The sequence below is a fragment of the Saccharomyces eubayanus genome, chromosome IX (genome assembly GCF_001298625.1).
Source record: "Saccharomyces eubayanus strain FM1318 chromosome IX, whole genome shotgun sequence".
Lineage (NCBI taxonomy): Eukaryota > Fungi > Ascomycota > Saccharomycetes > Saccharomycetales > Saccharomycetaceae > Saccharomyces > Saccharomyces eubayanus.
The window spans coordinates 291,125-311,073 of record NC_030984.1 but is presented as its reverse complement, the minus strand read 5'-3'; the positions used below and the strand labels follow the sequence as shown (position 1 = coordinate 311,073).

At 40.1% G+C, this 19,949-nt stretch overlaps 8 protein-coding genes and 3 non-coding genes across 11 annotated transcripts; 4 read left to right on the top strand and 7 right to left on the bottom strand.

The window, feature by feature from the left end:
• Positions 1-78: 78 nt before the first annotated feature.
• On the bottom strand, positions 79-378 carry URM1 (ubiquitin-related modifier URM1; the record flags this gene model as incomplete). The annotated part of the gene is made up of 1 exon (XM_018365880.1): positions 79-378. One exon carries the CDS (start codon positions 376-378, stop codon positions 79-81), a length of 300 nt encoding a protein of 99 aa, XP_018221598.1.
• Positions 379-1,745: 1,367 nt separating this feature from the next.
• DI49_2770 (sugar porter family MFS transporter) lies at positions 1,746-3,371 on the bottom strand (the record flags this gene model as incomplete). Its single annotated transcript, XM_018365879.1, has 1 exon — positions 1,746-3,371. One exon carries the CDS (start codon positions 3,369-3,371, stop codon positions 1,746-1,748), a length of 1,626 nt encoding a protein of 541 aa, XP_018221597.1.
• Positions 3,372-5,201: 1,830 nt separating this feature from the next.
• DI49_2769 lies at positions 5,202-5,273 on the top strand. Its single transcript has one exon. It is a non-coding gene; the product is annotated as a tRNA-Asp (tRNA).
• Positions 5,274-5,386: 113 nt separating this feature from the next.
• EST3 (telomerase subunit EST3) lies at positions 5,387-5,671 on the top strand (the record flags this gene model as incomplete). The annotated part of the gene is made up of 1 exon (XM_018365878.1): positions 5,387-5,671. One exon carries the CDS (start codon positions 5,387-5,389, stop codon positions 5,669-5,671), a length of 285 nt encoding a protein of 94 aa, XP_018221596.1.
• A 393-nt stretch (positions 5,672-6,064) lies between these two features.
• DOT5 (thioredoxin peroxidase DOT5) lies at positions 6,065-6,712 on the bottom strand (the record flags this gene model as incomplete). Its single annotated transcript, XM_018365877.1, has 1 exon — positions 6,065-6,712. One exon carries the CDS (start codon positions 6,710-6,712, stop codon positions 6,065-6,067), a length of 648 nt encoding a protein of 215 aa, XP_018221595.1.
• A 328-nt stretch (positions 6,713-7,040) lies between these two features.
• TIR3 (Tir3p) lies at positions 7,041-7,865 on the bottom strand (the record flags this gene model as incomplete). Its single annotated transcript, XM_018365876.1, has 1 exon — positions 7,041-7,865. The coding sequence occupies one exon, from the start codon at positions 7,863-7,865 to the stop codon at positions 7,041-7,043; it is 825 nt and encodes a 274-aa protein (XP_018221594.1).
• A 1,263-nt stretch (positions 7,866-9,128) lies between these two features.
• PDR11 (ATP-binding cassette multidrug transporter PDR11) lies at positions 9,129-13,358 on the top strand (the record flags this gene model as incomplete). The annotated part of the gene is made up of 1 exon (XM_018365875.1): positions 9,129-13,358. One exon carries the CDS (start codon positions 9,129-9,131, stop codon positions 13,356-13,358), a length of 4,230 nt encoding a protein of 1,409 aa, XP_018221593.1.
• A 2,357-nt stretch (positions 13,359-15,715) lies between these two features.
• Positions 15,716-15,788, bottom strand: DI49_2764. Its single transcript has one exon. It is a non-coding gene; the product is annotated as a tRNA-Thr (tRNA).
• An 858-nt stretch (positions 15,789-16,646) lies between these two features.
• DI49_2763 lies at positions 16,647-16,718 on the top strand. The gene has a single exon. It is a non-coding gene; the product is annotated as a tRNA-Asp (tRNA).
• A 203-nt stretch (positions 16,719-16,921) lies between these two features.
• On the bottom strand, positions 16,922-18,700 carry BAR1 (aspartyl protease BAR1; the record flags this gene model as incomplete). Its single annotated transcript, XM_018365874.1, has 1 exon — positions 16,922-18,700. The coding sequence occupies one exon, from the start codon at positions 18,698-18,700 to the stop codon at positions 16,922-16,924; it is 1,779 nt and encodes a 592-aa protein (XP_018221592.1).
• A 401-nt stretch (positions 18,701-19,101) lies between these two features.
• On the bottom strand, positions 19,102-19,581 carry SNL1 (Snl1p; the record flags this gene model as incomplete). The annotated part of the gene is made up of 1 exon (XM_018365873.1): positions 19,102-19,581. The coding sequence occupies one exon, from the start codon at positions 19,579-19,581 to the stop codon at positions 19,102-19,104; it is 480 nt and encodes a 159-aa protein (XP_018221591.1).
• Between the last annotated feature and the right edge of the window lie 368 nt (positions 19,582-19,949).

The window sequence follows — 19,949 nt, the reverse complement described above, 5'->3', positions numbered from 1 at the left end:
GTTATCCGTTTGACAGTATACATTTACATATATATATATATATACTTGCTTGTTAATTACTATTTGCTTTCTTTTGATTTAGCCACCGTGCAACGTGGAAGTGAAAGAGACGATATCGCCATCTTCCAAGACACAGTCCTTTTCACCTTCGAGCTCCCAATCAGTATCGTTGATTAATGTGAGGATGCCGGGCCTTATAGAGTCATCTTCGATGAAAATACTGACGTCGTTGGGATTCTTAATCATGGTGGACACTATATGCTCAATCAAGTCACCCACTGTTACAGGATCCTCTTTGTCCACGGTGACTTTATGCACCCTCTGCTTTTCAAAAATAGCATCCAATCCGCCCAAAAACTCCACTTTCACATTCACCATTTTGCCTTGGTTATTTTCCTTGTCACGTAATGGGGTGCTAAAGGCCAATATTGTTTTATTTTGATGATATTCGACGCATCTATGTAGGCACTAGTTAAAGTCAATTAGGTCGATGCCATTACTTTTTTTTGTAATTTTTCAGCCGAACTAGAAAAAAGAGAAAAAAGAGACTAGATTGAGAGCCTGCAAAATGGGACAACCGTAATCACTTGCGCCATGCAGCCAAATAGTCTCCCCTTGCTTCCGGTATATACTTGCTGACAGACTAGAATGTTTATATGTATCTATATATATTTGCATAGTTGGCGGTACTTGATAATGTTGAGGAAAGCTATAACAACTTTAGAAACATGTATCCAACCAACAGGTGCATGTGGCAATTGGATAAGCAGATTGCAACAAACAGCACCCCTACTGTGTATGAGTCAAGTTGGTTACTATATTGCTTCCAAAATATTTGATTACAAGCGCGCCTTATTCTTTGTTGTTTTTAATGTTTAGTTTATAATTTTTCTAATTAATTTACGAAAAAAAGAGAGAGAAGAAAACAATAAAAACCTCTCCCTGTAGCTTCAATACCTAAATCTGATAAAAAGCTCTGGAGTCTTGCTACTGAACACTAAGTATGCCAAAAAGGGTACCATATACTCTTAACTTCCCATCCAAGCAAGTAGAATAGGCAGTACTAAACTACCTTATCTACACTGATTTTGCTCATAGAGGGTCTTACTATTTGACTTTATGCGATCCCTTCTTTTCCTTTATTCAAACCGCTTAGTCAGGATCCGTCTCTTTAGTAGTTTCAAGTGGCTTTAAAAGGTATATTTTTGTGACAAATACCGTTATTTATGATTCTAGAACCAGACGATGCCCCACTAACCAATTATTTGGTGTGCTTCGTTCCCATAGTTTATGGTGCAAAGCCACCTACCTCCAACTTAACTAGTTTTTAGAAACCAATATAATACGTTTGCACACCAGTAAGCTACTCATTGCCGTCAATCGTTTCACTATTGCGTCGAATATGAAATTTTTTCACTTAAGCTACCTTCATTCCCAAGGAAGAGGCTAGCCTAGAAGCCTTTGTCCCATTCTTAATATGGAGAAAGTAAATCACGATTAAATATTCAGTCAAGCTTACCGAAAATATTCAAGTCATATATAGTACGTCTGTCTTGCAGCTAATATACGAATTATTCAGTCTAGCGACGCAAATATTCGCTTTTCCCCCATTTGTGACACTAAGAATAAAACGTACAAAGGCTTAATTTTCGCCAAAAGACATACAAGAATTTTTCTTTTCATCTCRAAAATATTRACTATTAGTATTTTTGTTCATCAGGCATTATAAATATAAAGTTCAAAGACTATTTAATATCCTCTGTGTCTAGCGGGGTACCATCTGTTAGTTGTTCTAACCTCTTAGCGCTTGGTACCCAGTCGCCAGACTTCCATGGCTTTATCCTCTCTTCATACATTTCGTTGACTTCTTCTAGAGTTAGTCCCTTTGTCTCACAAACAAAGAAGAAAACATAAAAGTAGGAAAAGATTAAACAGCCCATGAAAACGTAGCCATAAGAGAAACCTATGGCTCTAGTAATAAAGGGTGTGAAAAAGCCGATCAAAAAGCCCCACATCCAGTTTGCTCCAACTGCAATAGCCATAGCACGATTCCTCACTCTTAATGGGTAACTTTCTGCTACAATGACGTAGGCGATTGGGGCCCAAGTAATAGCAAAACAGAAAATGAAAAAACACGTAAAAACAATCATGACATTACCTGCGCTTTGCGACGATGGCTGGTCTTTTCCATGTGGCCATAATCTTGTGACACCGACTGTGGCAAATATGACAAAACAGATGGCCATTGATGCAGACCCCCACAATAAACACTTCCGGCGTCCAAATTTATCGACGATGTATAGCGCAACAAAGGTGGATGCAAAGTTGACAATCCCGAGCACAATGGACGTCTCGAAAGAGTCTTCCATTCCGACTGCGTTGAAAATGGTGGTACCGTAGTAAAAAAAGTAGTTGCAGCCAGTAAGTTGTTGTAAGGACTGAATGACGACTCCCATAATGACTCTTGGTAAAATTGCTCCCTTGTTTGAGAACAGTTCGCTCCAGCTTGCGTTCCCAGCAGCCCTCTCCGCTTCCATATTAGCAGTTATTGCGTCAACCTCTGAAACCACACCGGGGTCGGTAACTGTGACCTTATTTGACTTTGCTAAAGATCTTCTTGCTTCTTCATATCTCCCCTTCTCGACTAAAAATCTTGGCGATTCTGGAACCATAACCATTCCAACTATCATGAAGATGGCCCATGCGAAGCACAACCCCAAGGGAACTCTCCATTGAATGGAGTTGGAATACTTCTTAGTACCGTAGTTGGTACAGTAGCCTAAGAATATACCAAGAGTAATCATCAACTGGTAGAAAGAGATGCAAGTGCCTCTTAAGTGTTTTGGAGAAATCTCTGAAATTAAAGTTGGAGACAATACAGCAACACCGCCAACACCCATTCCAGAAACGATCCTACCAATAAAGTATTGGTACCACTTGTCAATAGAAGCGATCTGGATGACAATTCCAACTATGTACACCAGGATAACGCACATCAAGCCAATTCTACGCCCATAAATGTCACCTAAGCGTCCTAGCGTTAACCCTCCCACTGCACAACCTATATTAAAGATACCAACAATCAACCCTGTTCTAACGTCCGATAGTTGATAGCTGCCGTCTCTCTGCTCTTGGCCAAACCTTCTCTTGAAGTCAGTTTGGTTGATAAATCCGGAAATGGTTCCTGTATCCCAACCAAAGATGAACCCCCCAAAGGCAATCATGAGACAGAGACACATTACCGTCCAGTAAGCAATGATGGGCTTGTTTGGTATATCCGGACTAAGTTCTCTTACTTCAGGAGTTTGCTTGACTTCCTCTTTCCCACTTGGAGAAGTGGACATCTTAGTGGAGGCCTCTAAAACCGACATATTTGTACTAATAATTTGTCGGTGTAATTTATTATTGTGGTAAATAACTCAGTGTGTTGTAGCTAACTTGGTAATATTAATTTAGTATACCCTTATAGCAACCAAAATATATGTTTTGATAAAAGAGATAATTCAAAAACCAAGGATGAGAAAACAATAGAGGATGATGACGCATTTTGCGTACCTTTATATATCGCATTGTTTGTAAGGTAATCGATCGTTCAATCGAGAATGCCCTGCCCCACACTTCGAAGCAGAGCATACCTCAAAATGGCGATGATATGTGTCAAGTCAGGACGGCAGTGGAAAGCCCGTACAGAAAACGTGTGCGGTCCCTTTATTTTTGGCGCCAAGCTGAAATTTGATAATACAAAAACCATGCTAAAAGGTACATCAGGGGAAAAAAGGGAATAGGACAAAAACGAGAGACCCTTTTATTTCTGATGAAATGGGGTTAGTCGTCTCTTTTCTCTCGATATATTGTACCATGCTTTTGTCTGTACAATGGTTATGGCCAAGAAGAGAGCCGGGGTTTAACAAAAAAGAAGCCGGCAAGCAGCGATCATTACAGCAAGTATATTTCTTCTTTTTTACTTCCAGTACAGACACTGCCAACCAGAGTAAGCTACCCATTTCTTCAGTCTCTTTCAACCAAAACATGTATACTATTTTTTAGTGTCACGATTACGACATTTGCTTTAAAAATAGGGCCATACGCACGACCCTCCAGCCGTTGGTCAGTTATCCTTTTCAGAAAATAAGGCTCAATAATTAATGAAATGATTCTTCTCTGCCGGGCTCAGTGACTACTCCACGGGAATTCCCAAACACACACACATATCTATATATACACATATACATATACATGACCCCGGAAACTAGATGAACAAGTGGAGTAAAGACTGACTAGGAGGCGTTTGCGAAAAAATGCATCCAGTTATAGGACATACACGCCTTGAAATTAAAGAGTACGTTGAACTATGCCTATGCGAGCCTTGCTTCCTCCTATAGTTGACAAGTTATGGTCAAAAAGGGAGCCCACCGAAACCTGACTTCGGCAGGAGTTGACGAAGTGGGTTTGCTCCCGTTGATTTAGRCCGCAGTGTCACATTATGCCGTCCTTTTAACTGTGCAGGCGCATGCAACAGGCGGGAAACAGACGCGAACAATCCTTGCTGGGTGTGGTTTTGGTGACATTCGCTATTAATGCTTTGCAAGACGGGTGTTCTCATTTGGCACACGAAACAAACGGGAAACGTCTGGTGAAAATAGAAAGAAATATACTTCTGTATGTGTTAAGAACATCTAGTACAAAGAACTGGTCATCCTCCGAGCCTTTCTTCATAAGAGAAAATGGGTGTTCCCTGGAAAAAAGGAGCAGTAGGCGGCGCTAACCGCGTCATAAGTTTAGTTACGCATCGGTAATATACTAATGTCTTGTAAGGCGGCAAAGGCCAGTCTAGGTCAGTTTAGCTCTAGATCGAGTGCCCTCTTTTATTGCAAAGCCTACGGCGCACTTTATGGCGTTTGGGACCTATGCGGCCCTGTCGCACTTGCCTCCCTTTTTTAAGTTCCTGTGATCAATTCTAAAATCAAAAGAGACCACACTAGTTTATTAAATCCTTTTAACACATTGCAAAAAATGTGGTTTGAACGTAACAGTAACGTAAGTTCAGCATAAAATTGGAAAGTTGCCGTGAATGGGGCCGTAATCCGCAAATCTGTAAAGCTTTATTTATAAGACAAACAATCTGTGAACTTGTATAAAACGTGAAACTGGTGTTACCTTCGTTACTAATTAGATCTTCTTAGTTAATTCAACAATTAAAATCCGTGATAGTTTAATGGTCAGAATGGGCGCTTGTCGCGTGCCAGATCGGGGTTCAATTCCCCGTCGCGGAGATTTTTTTGCCATACGTAGAACAAATCGTATATTGGTTTAGACAAAATTCCATCAATGAATGTTTTAAATACTACCTTCTATCGTAAGCAAGTAGCGAGAGACTGAGCTAAAAATGCCGAGAGTAGTTCTAGAATCCAATTCGGGGCAAGTGGACTCAATATTCTTACAACCATGGATAAAGCCATTAATTGATGATAATTCCGATCATCATCATCATCAACTTCCTTCTGATCATGTGATTCCGGCCTTGGCCCAGCAAGACTTGGCACTTCCGCACATGTGCCCACAAATCCTGACCAACCCATATCATTTTGCAAGAATTACAAGATTCTATAACGTTTGCGATTATAGAGTGTACGCATCGATAAGAGATTCCGCTCATCAAATACTTAGTTGAGTTTTCCGAGAAATGTGTGTCTGATTTCGAAAGAATTCATAACTTTAGGATTACATCGGAGACGACAAATTGTTTAATGATCATCGGTGATGCTGATTTGGCATACGTAACAAGCACTCAAGCGATGGGCCGTTTTATGGTTCGCTTGAGCAGTATTTCAACGAACGAAACAGTGCCGATCCTAACTATCAATCAAGCCACGATATTCGATATTGACCAGGTCGGATCCCTAAATAATTTCCCATTTGTATATAAGTATTTGTAACCCATTACGAGATTGTCAGTTCGAATATGTTTATTTATCTATGTATCTGAAAGGATGATTTTGAGGCTTTAATTGAAGAACGATCACCTCTGTAAGAAACAAAGGAGAAGTTTCCTATTTCCCACTGATCATTCTTTTTCAAACTTTTCAGCGAGTTCCATAACTTCCTTTTTAGCATCACCGACACTAACCTCTGGTGATATTTTAACCCTCTTGAACCTCAATTTCCCATCAGCAAAGACGAAATGTGATCTAATAGAACCGGAAAGCGGTGTTTTCTTGGCACCTAACAAACCAATAAACTCTCTCTTTGGATCACTCAATAAATGGTAGGGCAAATTTTGCTTAGTTTGAAATTTTTTTTGAGATATCACAGAATCTGCACTCAATCCAAAGACAGCCGCATGTTCCTTGAGATCTTCAAAGTTGTCCCGGAACCCACAGGCTTGCCTGGTACAACCAGGTGTGCTTGCTTTTGGATAAACGAAAAATACTACAATTTTGTTTTCTTTAGCGATTTCTTTCAAGGAGACAGACTCATCATCTTCATTTAAGAGACTCAAATCGGGGATAGCATCTCCGATTTCCAATTCGTTAGCACCTGACGAACTGTGGTCTACCCGCTTTACTGGTTCTTCGATATCCAGTTTTGGAATCGTCTTGACCTTCTTCTTAGCCGGTTTCGGTGGCGAAACTGGAACTAGTTTGGAACCTTCATTTTCCAACACTCTTTTGGATGTTGCAATCCTAGCTGACCTACGTAGTGCTTCGCCCATCCTTTCCTATGATCTTATTAGTACCTGTGAGAAACTTGCTGTATCGCTTCATTCAATTAATACTACTTTTAAGAATTGGTGTTTTTCTACACCCTTTTTCTCATGCTACATGGTAGTTCGTATTCGTGCTCGACCAATTTTTTCCTTCCCATCCACACGTAAGCGCATACTATAAGCTTGGGCAAAGGGACTTTAAAGAGTAGCTGATAGATCAAGTCTACATTGTCTAAAGGAGTACGTCAAAAAAGAGATACTATTATTCAAAAAGTGGTGTATATTTATTTTTTACATATATAATATTTTATAATTCATCATTAGCAAGTGACAATCATAATAGCATGGCGGCTGCACCAGCAACGACGGCGCCAACACCGGCAGAAAAGAAACCCATGTTGATAGCGGCACCAGCGTTTTTACTAGCAGAGGAGGTACCGTTGCTGGACTTTGCTGCTGAAGAAGTAGCCTTGGCAGAAGAGGAAGATGCCTTGGAAGATGCAGAAGAAGCAGCAGAAGAGGCAGCAGAAGAGGCAGCAGAAGAGGCAGAGCTCTTGGCAGAAGAGGAAGCGGCAGCAGAGGAAGAGGAAGCAGCAGCGGAGGAGGATGCCTTAGAGGATTCGGAAGCTGAAGAAGATTCAGAAGCTGAAGAGGAAGCAGCAGCGGAGGAGGAAGCCTTAGAGGATTCAGAAGCTGAGGAAGATTCAGAAGCCTTAGAGGATTCGGAAGCTGAAGCAGATTCGGAAGCAGAAGAGGAAGCAGCAGCTGAAGAAGCACCAGCGGCATCGTCACCTAAAGCGGTAACAGTGATACCGGCACTTTGTAAAGCAGAGAGAATTTCAGGTACCAGTCTGGAAGAGTACCATGGCACTTGTTGCATAGCGGTGGTGATTTGAGCAAAATCTAATTCGGTGTACCAACTAGTGTAACCATCATCACCAGCACTGTAAGTGGTCATGTGTTGGTAGACATCCAAGACACCATCTGGTAGAGTAAAATCTGGATTGTTCATGGCCAAAGACATATATTGTTCCAAATTGGCTTTGACATCAACCAGAATAGCGTCGAATTCAACGATTTCATATTCGTCCACGGCAGAAACTAATTTGGTGGAAGCAGCGGCAACAGCCAGTAAAGCAGCGATTTTAGTGAAGGACATTGTATGTGTTGGGGGGATTGAGCGATTGAAATCGAATACTTCGAAAACAAACAAAAGAGCTAGACGTTCTTACCAAAAACGAAATAGGACAAATGTTTATATACTCCACAAAAAGAATATATGTATTTATACATATATATAGATGAATACGTTTGTATACAGGTTTCCTACTGGGAAATCTGCAATCCATTTTGGGAGTCTTCTAAAAAAAAACCTAGAGAGATAGATATTTCGTGAACAGAAACAATAAACTACCAAAAAGGCACAAGTATCTAAGAAACGGGCGCACAAGGAGAACAATTCACACTTCCCTATCGTTCCATGACACTTCACGCACGTTTCCATTCATGGTTTTCAGTCGTTGTTTCCTAGTAACCTCGCTTACTAGAGAGATTTTTTTTCCCGCAAGGTAAGAAACGCGTCGTTTAAGGCAAATCGCAGCGACCTCTCGTATGCACGATATGGGGTGGTAGGTCGCGCCTCGTTCAGAGGAATCCACGAGCTAACTGAGTTTCCGAACTTGCATACAGTGTGACAATTTCCCCCAGCGTATAAAAAGTGTTGAAAATGCAACCTGCACGAAAAAAGCCCAACCGCGGGTGCGGCCAGGAAGTGGTGTAATACCCGTGCTCTCTTACCGACTGCATTTCCTCCTAATTGTGACGCTTCTTTTCGCCCTTTTGCTAATCTCAGTTCTTCAAGGTACTCACACATACACTCTTTCTGTCTCTCCTTCTCTGTTTCTCTCTGCGAAGGCACTTGCCCAAAAAGAAAATGAAAAACAATGGCAGGACCGCTTTATGCAAGGGATACCCCTGGACAGGCTCTCGTTTAGGCACCGCACACAGAAGACACCGCAGGGAAAAGCCACACAAAGGGGTCTATTGTTTTATTTATGGTGCCTATCGTCGTTTGGCGTCAGTGCCTTCGACCTTCACCGTTTTGCTACTACAGCCTTTTTTCTGGTTTTAGGTCCCTCGACTCTTTGCATTTCCTAGATTGGAAACAAGGTTTCCATCCAAGGCAAAAAGCACTATGCGGTACGAAGCATCACCCGCAGATCTTGCTCTCGCTTATATAAAACAATGAACACTACATCGTAAAGCTCTTGGCTTTTCTTTTAGCCTATTAATAGTACCGTTATACGCCTGAACCCTTTACTTTAGTTCGTAAACGGGTTGGGAAAAAGAGCTTGCGTACTGCAGCAAAAAAACCAACGTACTAAACAGACTAGAGTAATAAAGCAGAAACAACGCCTTGCGGATGTCTCTTTCTAAATATTTCAATCCGATTCCCGACGCTTCAGTTACGTTTGATGGCACCACCGTCCAGCTGGAAGAATCGCTCGGAACTGTCCGGAACGATGAAGAATCCTTGTCGGATTTCGAGAATGCAGGCCATCTGGAAATCTGCGATATCACCTTCCGTGCCAATGAAGGTGAGGTCGTCTTGGTACTGGGGAATCCGACATCGGCGCTCTTCAAAGGCCTGTTCCATGGTCACAAGAATCTGAGGTACTCTCCCGAGGGGTCTATCAGATTCAAGGACAATGAGTTTAAGCAATATGCCGCCAAGTGTCCTCACCAAATCATCTATAATAACGAACAGGATATTCACTTCCCGTATCTGACGGTGGAACAGACCATCGATTTCGCACTGAGTTGCAAGTTCCATGTCTCTAAGCAAGAACGCATTGAAATGAGAGACGAGTTGCTGAAAGAATTCGGCCTGTCGCACGTGAAGAAGACGTATGTCGGAAACGACTACGTTCGTGGTGTTTCTGGTGGTGAAAGAAAACGTATCTCCATTATCGAAACCTTCATTGCTAATGGGTCTGTGTATCTGTGGGATAACTCCACAAAGGGCCTGGATTCTGCGACTGCCTTGGAATTTCTCTCCATTACGCAAAAAATGGCAAGGGCTACCAGATCGGTTAATTTCGTCAAGATCTCTCAAGCCAGTGACAAAATCGTCAACAAATTTGACAAGATTCTTATGCTGAGCGATTCTTACCAGGTGTTTTACGGCACCATGGACGAATGCTTGAGTTATTTCCACGACACTTTACAGATAAAGAAAAATCCTAACGATTGTATCATTGAATATCTGACGTCAATCCTGAATTTCAAATTTAAGGAAATATCCAATTCCATCGTTGGTCTCGACGCACCATTTCCCGTCTCTGAACCCAAACAAGCTTCGAACATCAATAACGAAGCAGATTTACACACATTATGGGTACAGTCCCCATACTATAAACACTGGAAGGCAATCACCTCAAAGACAATACAAGAATGCGCCGGACCGGACATAAATCCAGACGACGTTTCTCCCGTATTCAGCATCCCACTAAAATTGCAACTGAAAACCTGTACGATAAGAGCTTTCCAAAGAATTATTGGGGATAGAAACTACTTGATCTCTCAGTTTGTTTCCGTCGTCGTTCAATCTTTAGTCATTGGGTCTCTTTTCTATAACATCCCCCTAACAACCATTGGGTCCTTCTCCAGAGGATCTCTGACATTTTTCTCCATTTTGTTCTTTACCTTCCTTTCTCTGGCTGATATGCCTGCTTCTTTTCAAAGGCAACCTGTGGTTCGCAAACATGTCCAGCTTCATTTCTATTTTAATTGGGTCGAAACGTTGGCAACAACCTTTTTCGATTGTTTTTCCAAATTCCTACTTGTTGTCGTCTTCACCATCATTCTTTACTTTTTAGCTCATTTACAATACAATGCTGCTAGGTTTTTCATCTTTTTGCTTTTCCTTTCCATTTATAACTTTTGTATGGTTTCATTATTTGCCCTGACGGCTTTGATCGCTCCAACTTTATCAGTGGCAAATCTTTTAGCTGGTATCTTATTACTAGCTATTGCCATGTATGCGTCTTATGTTATTTACATGAAAGATATGCACCCATGGTTTATCTGGATTGCTTATTTGAATCCTGCTATGTTTGCCATGGAAGCTATCTTGAGTAACGAATTGTTCAACCTTAAGCTAGATTGTCATGAAAGTATTATCCCCAGGGGCGAATCCTATAACAATATTTCATTCAGCCATAAAGCTTGTGCTTGGCAAGGTGCCACTCTAGGTAACGATTATGTCAGAGGACGCGATTATTTAAAGAGTGGGTTAAAATACAGTTATAGTCATGTATGGAGAAATTTCGGTATCATTATTGGGTTTCTTTGTTTCTTCTTATTCTGTTCTTTAGCAGCCTCTGAGTACATCACTCCTTTGTTCACCAGAGAAAATATGCTGCGTTGGAATAACTACGTGAAAAGACACTGTCCCTTCCCAAGTCACGGAAAGAGACAGGAAAAGGCTATTACTGATAGCTCTGGTGTATACGGTACCAAGCCTCCGGCAACTAATTCATCCACTTCATCTTCATCTGTCCCATCATTCTCCCGTCCATGCGATGCTGACTATAATGTTAAGTGTCCTGATGAATCTGTTAACAACCACACTAAGGAGTCCATAGCCGTAGAAACTCAAAAGCACGTCATTTCCTGGAAAAACATCGATTATACCATTGGTGATAAAAAACTGATTAACGATGCTTCTGGTTACATAAGCTCTGGGTTAACTGCATTAATGGGTGAATCTGGTGCTGGTAAGACAACTTTGCTGAATATTCTATCTCAAAGAACCGAAAGTGGTGTGGTGACCGGCGAATTGTTAATCGACGGTCAGCCATTAACTAACATTGATGCTTTTAGAAGAAGTATTGGGTTCGTCCAACAACAGGATGTTCATTTAGAGCTGTTAACTGTTAAAGAGTCTCTAGAAATTTCCTGTGTTTTAAGAGGTGACGGTGATAGGGAATATTTAGGAACTGTTACCAATCTATTGAGATTACCTTCGGAAAAACTTGTTGCTGATTTGTCCCCCACTGAAAGAAAGTTACTGTCCATTGGTGTTGAATTAGTTACCAAGCCTTCTCTACTATTGTTCTTAGATGAACCTACTTCTGGTTTAGATGCCGAAGCAGCGTTGACCATTGTGCAGTTTTTGAAAAAGCTTTCGATGCAGGGCCAAGCTATTTTATGTACCATCCATCAACCTAGTAAGAGTGTTATCAGTTATTTTGATAACGTCTACTTATTGAAAAGAGGTGGTGAATGCGTCTACTTTGGTTCATTAATTGATGCCTGTGACTATTTTGTGGCTCATGACAAAAGCTTAGTTTTTGAGAGCGAAACGGATAATCCGGCTGATTTTGTTATCGATGTTGTTGGTAGTGGAAGTACTGAAGCTAATACTGGGGAAAAATCAACCCCAGGTGAATTTGACGAACAGACATCTCATCTTAGACAGTCAGATTGCTCAATTAATTGGGCAAATATATGGCAATCTTCTCCCGAAAAGGTGAAGATTGCTGAAAATTTGCTTATATTGGAAGAAGAAGCTCGCAACTCTGGTATTGATTTTACGACTTCGGTATGGAGTGCACCTTCATATATGGAACAAGTAAAATTGATCACCAGAAGACAGTATATTTGTACCAAGAGGGACATGACTTACGTCTTTGCTAAATATGCTTTGAATGCTGGTGCTGGTTTATTCATCGGGTTTTCCTTCTGGAGGACAAAGCACAACATCAGTGGTTTGCAAGATGCTATTTTCTTGTGTTTCATGATGCTTTGTGTTTCTTCCCCTTTAATCAATCAAGTCCAGGATAAAGCTTTGCAATCAAAGGAAGTCTATATAGCCAGAGAGGCGAGATCTAATACCTACCATTGGACAGTTCTTTTGATCGCCCAGACCGTCGTTGAATTACCACTAGCCATTTCTAGTTCTACATTGTTTTTCCTGTGTTGTTACTTCTGTTGCGGCTTTGAGTCTTCTGCTCGTGTAGCTGGTGTCTTTTACTTGAACTATATTTTGTTTGCCATCTATTATTTGTCGTTTGGGTTATGGTTATTGTACTCAGCTCCTGATTTACAAACTGCTGCCGTCTTTGTTGCATTCCTGTATAGTTTTACAGCTTCCTTCTGTGGTGTAATGCAGCCTTACGCGTTATTCCCACGATTTTGGACATTCATGTACAGAGTTTCACCATACACATATTTCATCGAAACTTTTGTGACTTTGCTTCTTCATGATAGAGAAATCACTTGTTTAACAGGTGAAATGGTCCCAAGTCAACCTGTAGTGGGTCAAAATTGTGGTCAATTCATGAAACCCTTCATAGAAGAATATGGTGGAAAATTACTCAATGATAAAACATTTACCGTTTGCGCCTATTGTATGTACACTGTTGGTGACGATTTCTTGGAACAAGAAAATATGAGCTATCACCACAGATGGAGAAATTTCGGTTTGGAGTGGGTTTTCGTCTGCTTCAATTTTGCAGCCATGTTTGTTGGCTTCTACTTAACCTACATTAAGAAGATTTGGCCTTCAGTGATCAGCAGCGTCAAGAAGTGCATTCCGTCAATGAGAATGTCCAAAAAAACAAAAAAACACCAAAAAGTCAATGCATAGACAATAATATCTTTTATTAAAATATCTTACTAAAAGCTTCCCGATGTCGATAAAAATAATCACCCATTATAGTATTCTTCTGCTTAGAAACATCTGTATTTCTTATTATCCCAAAAATTCATATTCAAAAAATAAACTTTTAATCATTCCCGGTTTATATATGTTCCATACCTATAATATTAATACCCTCGTAATTGTTTTTTTTAGTTGGCATTCCAGACTTGGGAAATATCATTGATGTACTTTAGTTTTTCATCATCGAACCTGATTACGCGACCCGCATCAAGTTCAGAGTTTATGTGTTTGTCACCTGTAGCATAAGCACAATACATGTAATTGGAGCACTCCTTGATTTGCATCCATTGATTAACAGAAACATCAGGGACAATTAGTCCTTCCACGTGTAATGGAGCGTCATATATCCCTTTTAAAGTAGACACTTCGTTATATCTGTCTTTGAAATAATCTGGCTCTCTCTGGAAGTCATTTTCCGCACTGTTTGGAATCTTGCAAGTCTTCAAACCACCATTTGTCCATAACAGTTGATTTTCGGAGTCACTGTGAGCAATCTGGGCAGAACAGATATAGTAGTTACTGTTCGAAGATTCGCCATCGTTATCAGTCTGTCCATCGACAGGACCAATAACACTACCGTCAACAGGATTGATGGAATAATCTTGACCAGCATAAAGCTGACCTAACCAAAATATTTCTTTGTCACCATATACACATCTCTGCATTTTTCCGTCCAAATTTAACATAAATGACATCAGTAGCCCATTTATTTTTTCTCGTTTGTTTACTACTACCAAACCACTATCAACATGATGAAGTTGTAATTTTTCAAAGAAATTGTAGTACACAGAGGCTTCTTCAGACGATGAAGAAGAAAATGACAGTGACGAATCAAAAATAAGTTTACTACTAATCAGTCTGTGTTCTTGTCCGGAGGGTTCCACTCCACTTAACATTTCTACGCAGTAATCGAAAGTATGCTCGTTTTGCATAACTCTATCTTTGAACAGAAGTATCCCGCTTCTTTTATAAGAGGGAGAATTAAAAAAATAATCAGATTTTACGAATGGTACCACGTCAGCATCTAGCAAGATAAACTCTTTAAATGTATTGAATAAAGTAGCAACCCATTTATTTTGAAAAAAAGAAATGAATGCCTTGGAAAATTCAGAGTCAAGCATTGTTGAACAATCAATTAAGTAGACCTTTTGTCCCACCTCTTTGGCAACCTTGGAAATCTTGCCAATAGATTCTAGTGATAAGTCATTTCCTGTGGTGATTATTTGAAACGGTAAGACGTTTTTCAGAAATTCCATTACTTTTAATTGCTTTAAAAACAAAGGAACGTCTTTTTCACTCATTGTCAAGACAAAACCTCTCCCACTACTTAACTTTCTCCAATTTGACCAAAAATTGCCGTTAAATTTTGACGATTCCATATCAACTTGGGGGTTTGGCACTGATTCTCCGGTCGATAGATCGGTGACGATCGGCCACATCATTACATCTGATTCCTTGGATACCCTTTTCAAAAAGGGGAACATTCTTTTTTGCAAATCAAACGGGTCTATTGCTGAATTTTGAAATATTTGAGCAGGGTCTAATTCACCAGACAAAAAGCAATAATCATAGGTTCTCAATCTCTCGCCTAATAATGATATCAGCGTATTGTCCAACTCGTTAATGTTATGAAATTTAGCACTTTGCACATTATCCCATTTTGGGTCAACTTTGTATAATACTTCAAAAACATAGCGGCACTTGTTACGCTTGGATATCTTATTGTCTGATATTTGCGCCAATAATACACGCTCATCGTTAGAAATGGTACTGAAAGGGGGCAAAAAGTGACCAAATAATCGCTTCATTGGACTTTCAGAGGCAATTCGTTGTTGCCGCTTCTCAATCCACTTAAACACAGATGATTCAACCGCAGTTCTCTCGTCCTCGTGGCCGTTCGATTTAGTTGATGCATGGTTCCGGCATGCAGAAAGTATAATGTATGAAAAAAATACGGAAAGCAGAAGTATCGCGGATCGTCTTATGAGCAATCTTCTCGATTTTAAGGTCGAAAACATGTTGTAAGAGTGACTCTTGTATTCGTCTAAACACGATTCCCGTTTGTACACAATGAATGTCGCAACTTAGGATAACCTATAGATGACAATCTTTACTGGGCCCAGTAATGATTTACAACTAAAACTACTCAATGCTACCTTTAAATGAACCGTTTTACGCTTAAGGGACCCTCTATCTTCATTGCCATTGTTAAATTTTTCATTGCCAATAATTTTTCTGCCTTCAAAAATATTATTGACATGATATTCGGAGAAATAAAAAAATGCTTCCAGTCGGATTTGAACCGACGATCTCCACATTACTAGTGTGGCGCCTTACCAACTTGGCCATAGAAGCTCTAATTATTGACATTTTTGCTTGTATACAGCTTAAAAGTATAAGCGCTATGCTCAGTAAAGCAACTAACCGTTAAGCAACAGTAGCTCAACAGGTTGCGATGGTGGCGTAGGAACTTGCAAATTAATGACCATTTAAATTGTATGATGATCTTTAGGATTCCATTTGTTGATAATTAGTTAGTTTAGTAAGTTGTAATAATTAAGAATAAGCAGTTCTTTCTTATTATTATATAAGAGAGGTATATAAAACACACGCTGATTGGTTATATAAAACCCAATGATTCAGAAATAGTTTCAGAACATCGATAATAAGTTCTCAGGTATAACTTATCTTCTTATGTACTGATTTCTGATTAATTAATAGATCAAATAGATAAATTGTTTTTGAGTTTGCTTACTCCAATTTATACGAATAAGTGTACATCCGTAGTCACATATTCCAACACCATTATTTGCTAATGTTATAATATTACGTATATAGATTATACTAGATATTCTCCTCATGGATTTAGAAATCCACAGAGAGGAATCAATAATTTTGCATAATATTATAAATGATTCTGTTCCTCTTTTTATATGTTGTCATTCACTGATCCTATTACAATATCAATCCTTGCGCTTCAGCTTCCATTAACTTCGACGACACTTTGAATCTTAACTTACTGGTCTTGTAATTTATGTCATCTTTTAACACCGTATATATTAGTAATAGATGGACAATAGTTGAATCTTGTTCCAACAAACATCAACACTAATTTTTGTTAGCGGTTTGCAGAGTCTCTAGTGCCTAACTGTACCAATCAAGATTACAATAATACTACACATTGTTATGTAAGAAAAAAACTAAAATTACAGATCCGTGATAGTTTAATGGTCAGAATGGGCGCTTGTCGCGTGCCAGATCGGGGTTCAATTCCCCGTCGCGGAGATTTTTTTGCTGTCATTTAGCAATAGTATTGATGCGGAAAACATTTTTAAATCTGGCGAGGGCCGGTAAATATCATCGCATTGCTTAATATGCTGCCAGCTGATATATAACCTTTTAACGATTTACTTTTTTTAAATGATTTTATATGATGTTTCTATTCTATTAAAATTTTTATTCTATTAAAATTTTGTATTCCTGCGGTCTTAAAATGTTGGTTTACAAACATTTATTACAACTGTAGAATATTTCGTAACGGTTTCTGTTATGATGGTCTTATGAGTGGGTCGATTTATACTCTTCCCTACAGATATGGATATTAGTGCAGAACTTTTCGTCGCAGTTGGGTTAACTGTAGTTTGAGGCATTGAGTGCGTAGGGCTTGAGAAACCTTTTCTACCCGATGACTCAGTTACTATGATTAGCCCACTATCTGAACTTTTCGCATCGTAATTAGGCGCTGATTGATTACGCGCCGTTGCACTTTCTATGTTAGTACTTTCGCCTTGGTTTGTCACTCCTGTTTGAGTAGTTTTGCTCAATGTAGTAGTCGACCTGACTCCCACAACCCTTGTTGTGGAATTAAGAGCTTGCATGCTAGTCTGTGGAATAGATGAGGAGCCTGTCTGTTGATGCGAAGAGAGCGTAGTTTTGCAAACGTCAGATGCATAAATATCGGAAGTGACTGTAAATGGATCATTAGTGGACCAAGGTTGTGCAGTTGCACTCTTACCACCCGGAATGGACCCATCAGTAGGAATATTCACCAATTTTCTTGAATCATCACTAGCATTCCAATTCGCCTGTGCCAACGATACCTTATAGTTATCGAGATCAAACACAACATATGCAGAAGACAAGAACACATCACCTAAAACCATCGAATCGTTGGTTGGTTGGACAGCAAAACCACAATATCCGCCCTCTGTCTCAGGACTCAAAATCAAACTAGTTAATGGAACGTTTATTTGCAGATCACCAAAATCAAACGTGTATTCTACACCGTCTGTGGAGTCTGGGCAATCTAGTATGTATATGCCTTCATCTGCACTATATGATGCATTTACAAAGGAAGCCATCTTATCTGCAATGGACTTTGGAGCGTTTAACAAAGATGTTCCTGAGTCTAATAAAACTGGGTATTTGGTTGTCATGAATGTTTCATGTTCACAGCTGCTTTTATTCTGGGCCCCCAAACCTTGTATGGTCATCGCTAGAGTCGCTGGGACATCGACTATAGTTGGATATTCGTTTACCATGGGAAATGTGTACAAATCGCCAGAAAACTTTGATTCATCAATGGCACCAAACACAATAGAACCAGTATCAGAGTCAGGCGAATTTAGGAAGAGTGAATATGCGACCACGTCAATAATATGTTCACTTTTCAGAATTTGTGGGAAATTAGGATAGTATTCATTAGGAGCACCGTCATACCCCTTCACGGACTCCCTTCTGGGGAAACCGATGCCCAGGACACCACTAACTGGCGTCGTAGCATATTTGGCTAAACCGAACTGTATATCATGGATTTTAATTCCGTCAATTGACATGGTTTCTTTTCCCCAAGAACCGTCTGCAAACGTCCCGTCTGCGTATATGATATAGAACCTGCCGTTATCAAGATCTTGATAGGTGGAAGAGCTGTTCTCGTTGTATGTACTCAAAGACGAACAATCCACTGAAGGGGTGATCCTGCTGCCATTATAAGTCGCGTTTTGATAATATGTTGTATTGGATTTAGCAAGGCAGAACGGATTGCTAGAGTCCATCACCCAGAAGTCTGCAGACCCAGTATCAAACAGTACTGTCAGTTGTTGAGATGGGGTACCTATATCTAAAGTTGTAGCGTAGTACATCTGCTCTTCATGCTTTAGTGAAAATTCCAGATGACCGCTGCCATCGCTTCTTAAAGCAGCAACGGTGTTTGAGATCGCGAGACCCACCAGTAGAAGTCGTAAACAAAAGTGATTTATAATGAACATTTTCCGCGATTTTCCAATGCCTTCTTTGATTAGTTATCTTTCTTGAAAGATAAAGAAAGGCTAATGGTTAGTAGTGATTACTATTAGAAGACGCATCATGGCAAGATTCGACAGTGTTTTCCTTATCCTTATATCTGTAGGGAACAACGTTCACTAGTCATGGTACGATACGTTTCATAATGGCAAATTCTCTATCATTGTTATTATTATTATGTGACACTCGGGCCATGTAATTTCCTTTTCCGGTAATTACATGCTCATGTTTCAGTGTGATGTCGTTGGAAGCTGAAAAAAGGGCAGGGACAAAACACCATAATCAAATACAAAATAAGCCGGAAACGGAATACATGCTGCTATCAATGTGACAAAAGTTATTATCTATACACCGCAAATACACATTTTTATTTAAGAGAGTCTAGACTTTTCAACGTCGCCTGGATTTCCTTGATGACAGCTTTTCTTTTCTCCTTCAACGACTTTCTTAAAGACTCATCCACATTGATCAGGTCAATACCGTCCAGCTCAATCAATAACTTCAACAGCATCTCGTTGCAGTAGTTGCGTTCATAAACATCCTTTTCGTTACCGGAATCGAACCTACTTATAAGGTCCTTGCTTCGGTCTCTCAGTTCGTTATTGTATCTCAAGGACACATTTCCGATCCGTTCTTCCAAGGTAAGTGGAACCGGGGCCTTTTCGAAGCGGCCTTTGCTCTTCTTGTCCTTCTTCGAGCCCTTCCTCTTGCCGCTCTTTCCCTTGCTACTGCTAGGTCTAGTGACCGTGACCAAGAATACGGCCGCGATTATGGCCAGCACGACGTACGTCGAAGTGCTGGTCTTGCTCAACTTGCTCTTCCATTCGTCCATCACACTGTATGACATCCTCGAAACACGGAATTGTCCTTCTGCAAGTAACTCTGATAGGAAGCAGCATTGAAGTGCTTAACATTCCATCTTTTTTCCACTGCTTAAGTCATCTCGCGATATTTTTTTTTCACTATCGAGCAAACAGCAATTAAAAGAAGCTATGCTAGATACGTCGAGCAGTTTTGATCTGTGAAATCCTCAACACCTCCCCTTCCTGGAAGCCTAGTGAGCCTAAATAGCATATGCATCCCAATTGAGTCGGTGCTAATCGGAATGGATTCGTTAGTTTATGGAACCGTAAGGCGTGTGCTCCACGCCCGTTGGAAGTGATTGGCCAAGAAGGGGCGCGAACTATTGAATAAGGCTTAATGGTTTCAATAGAA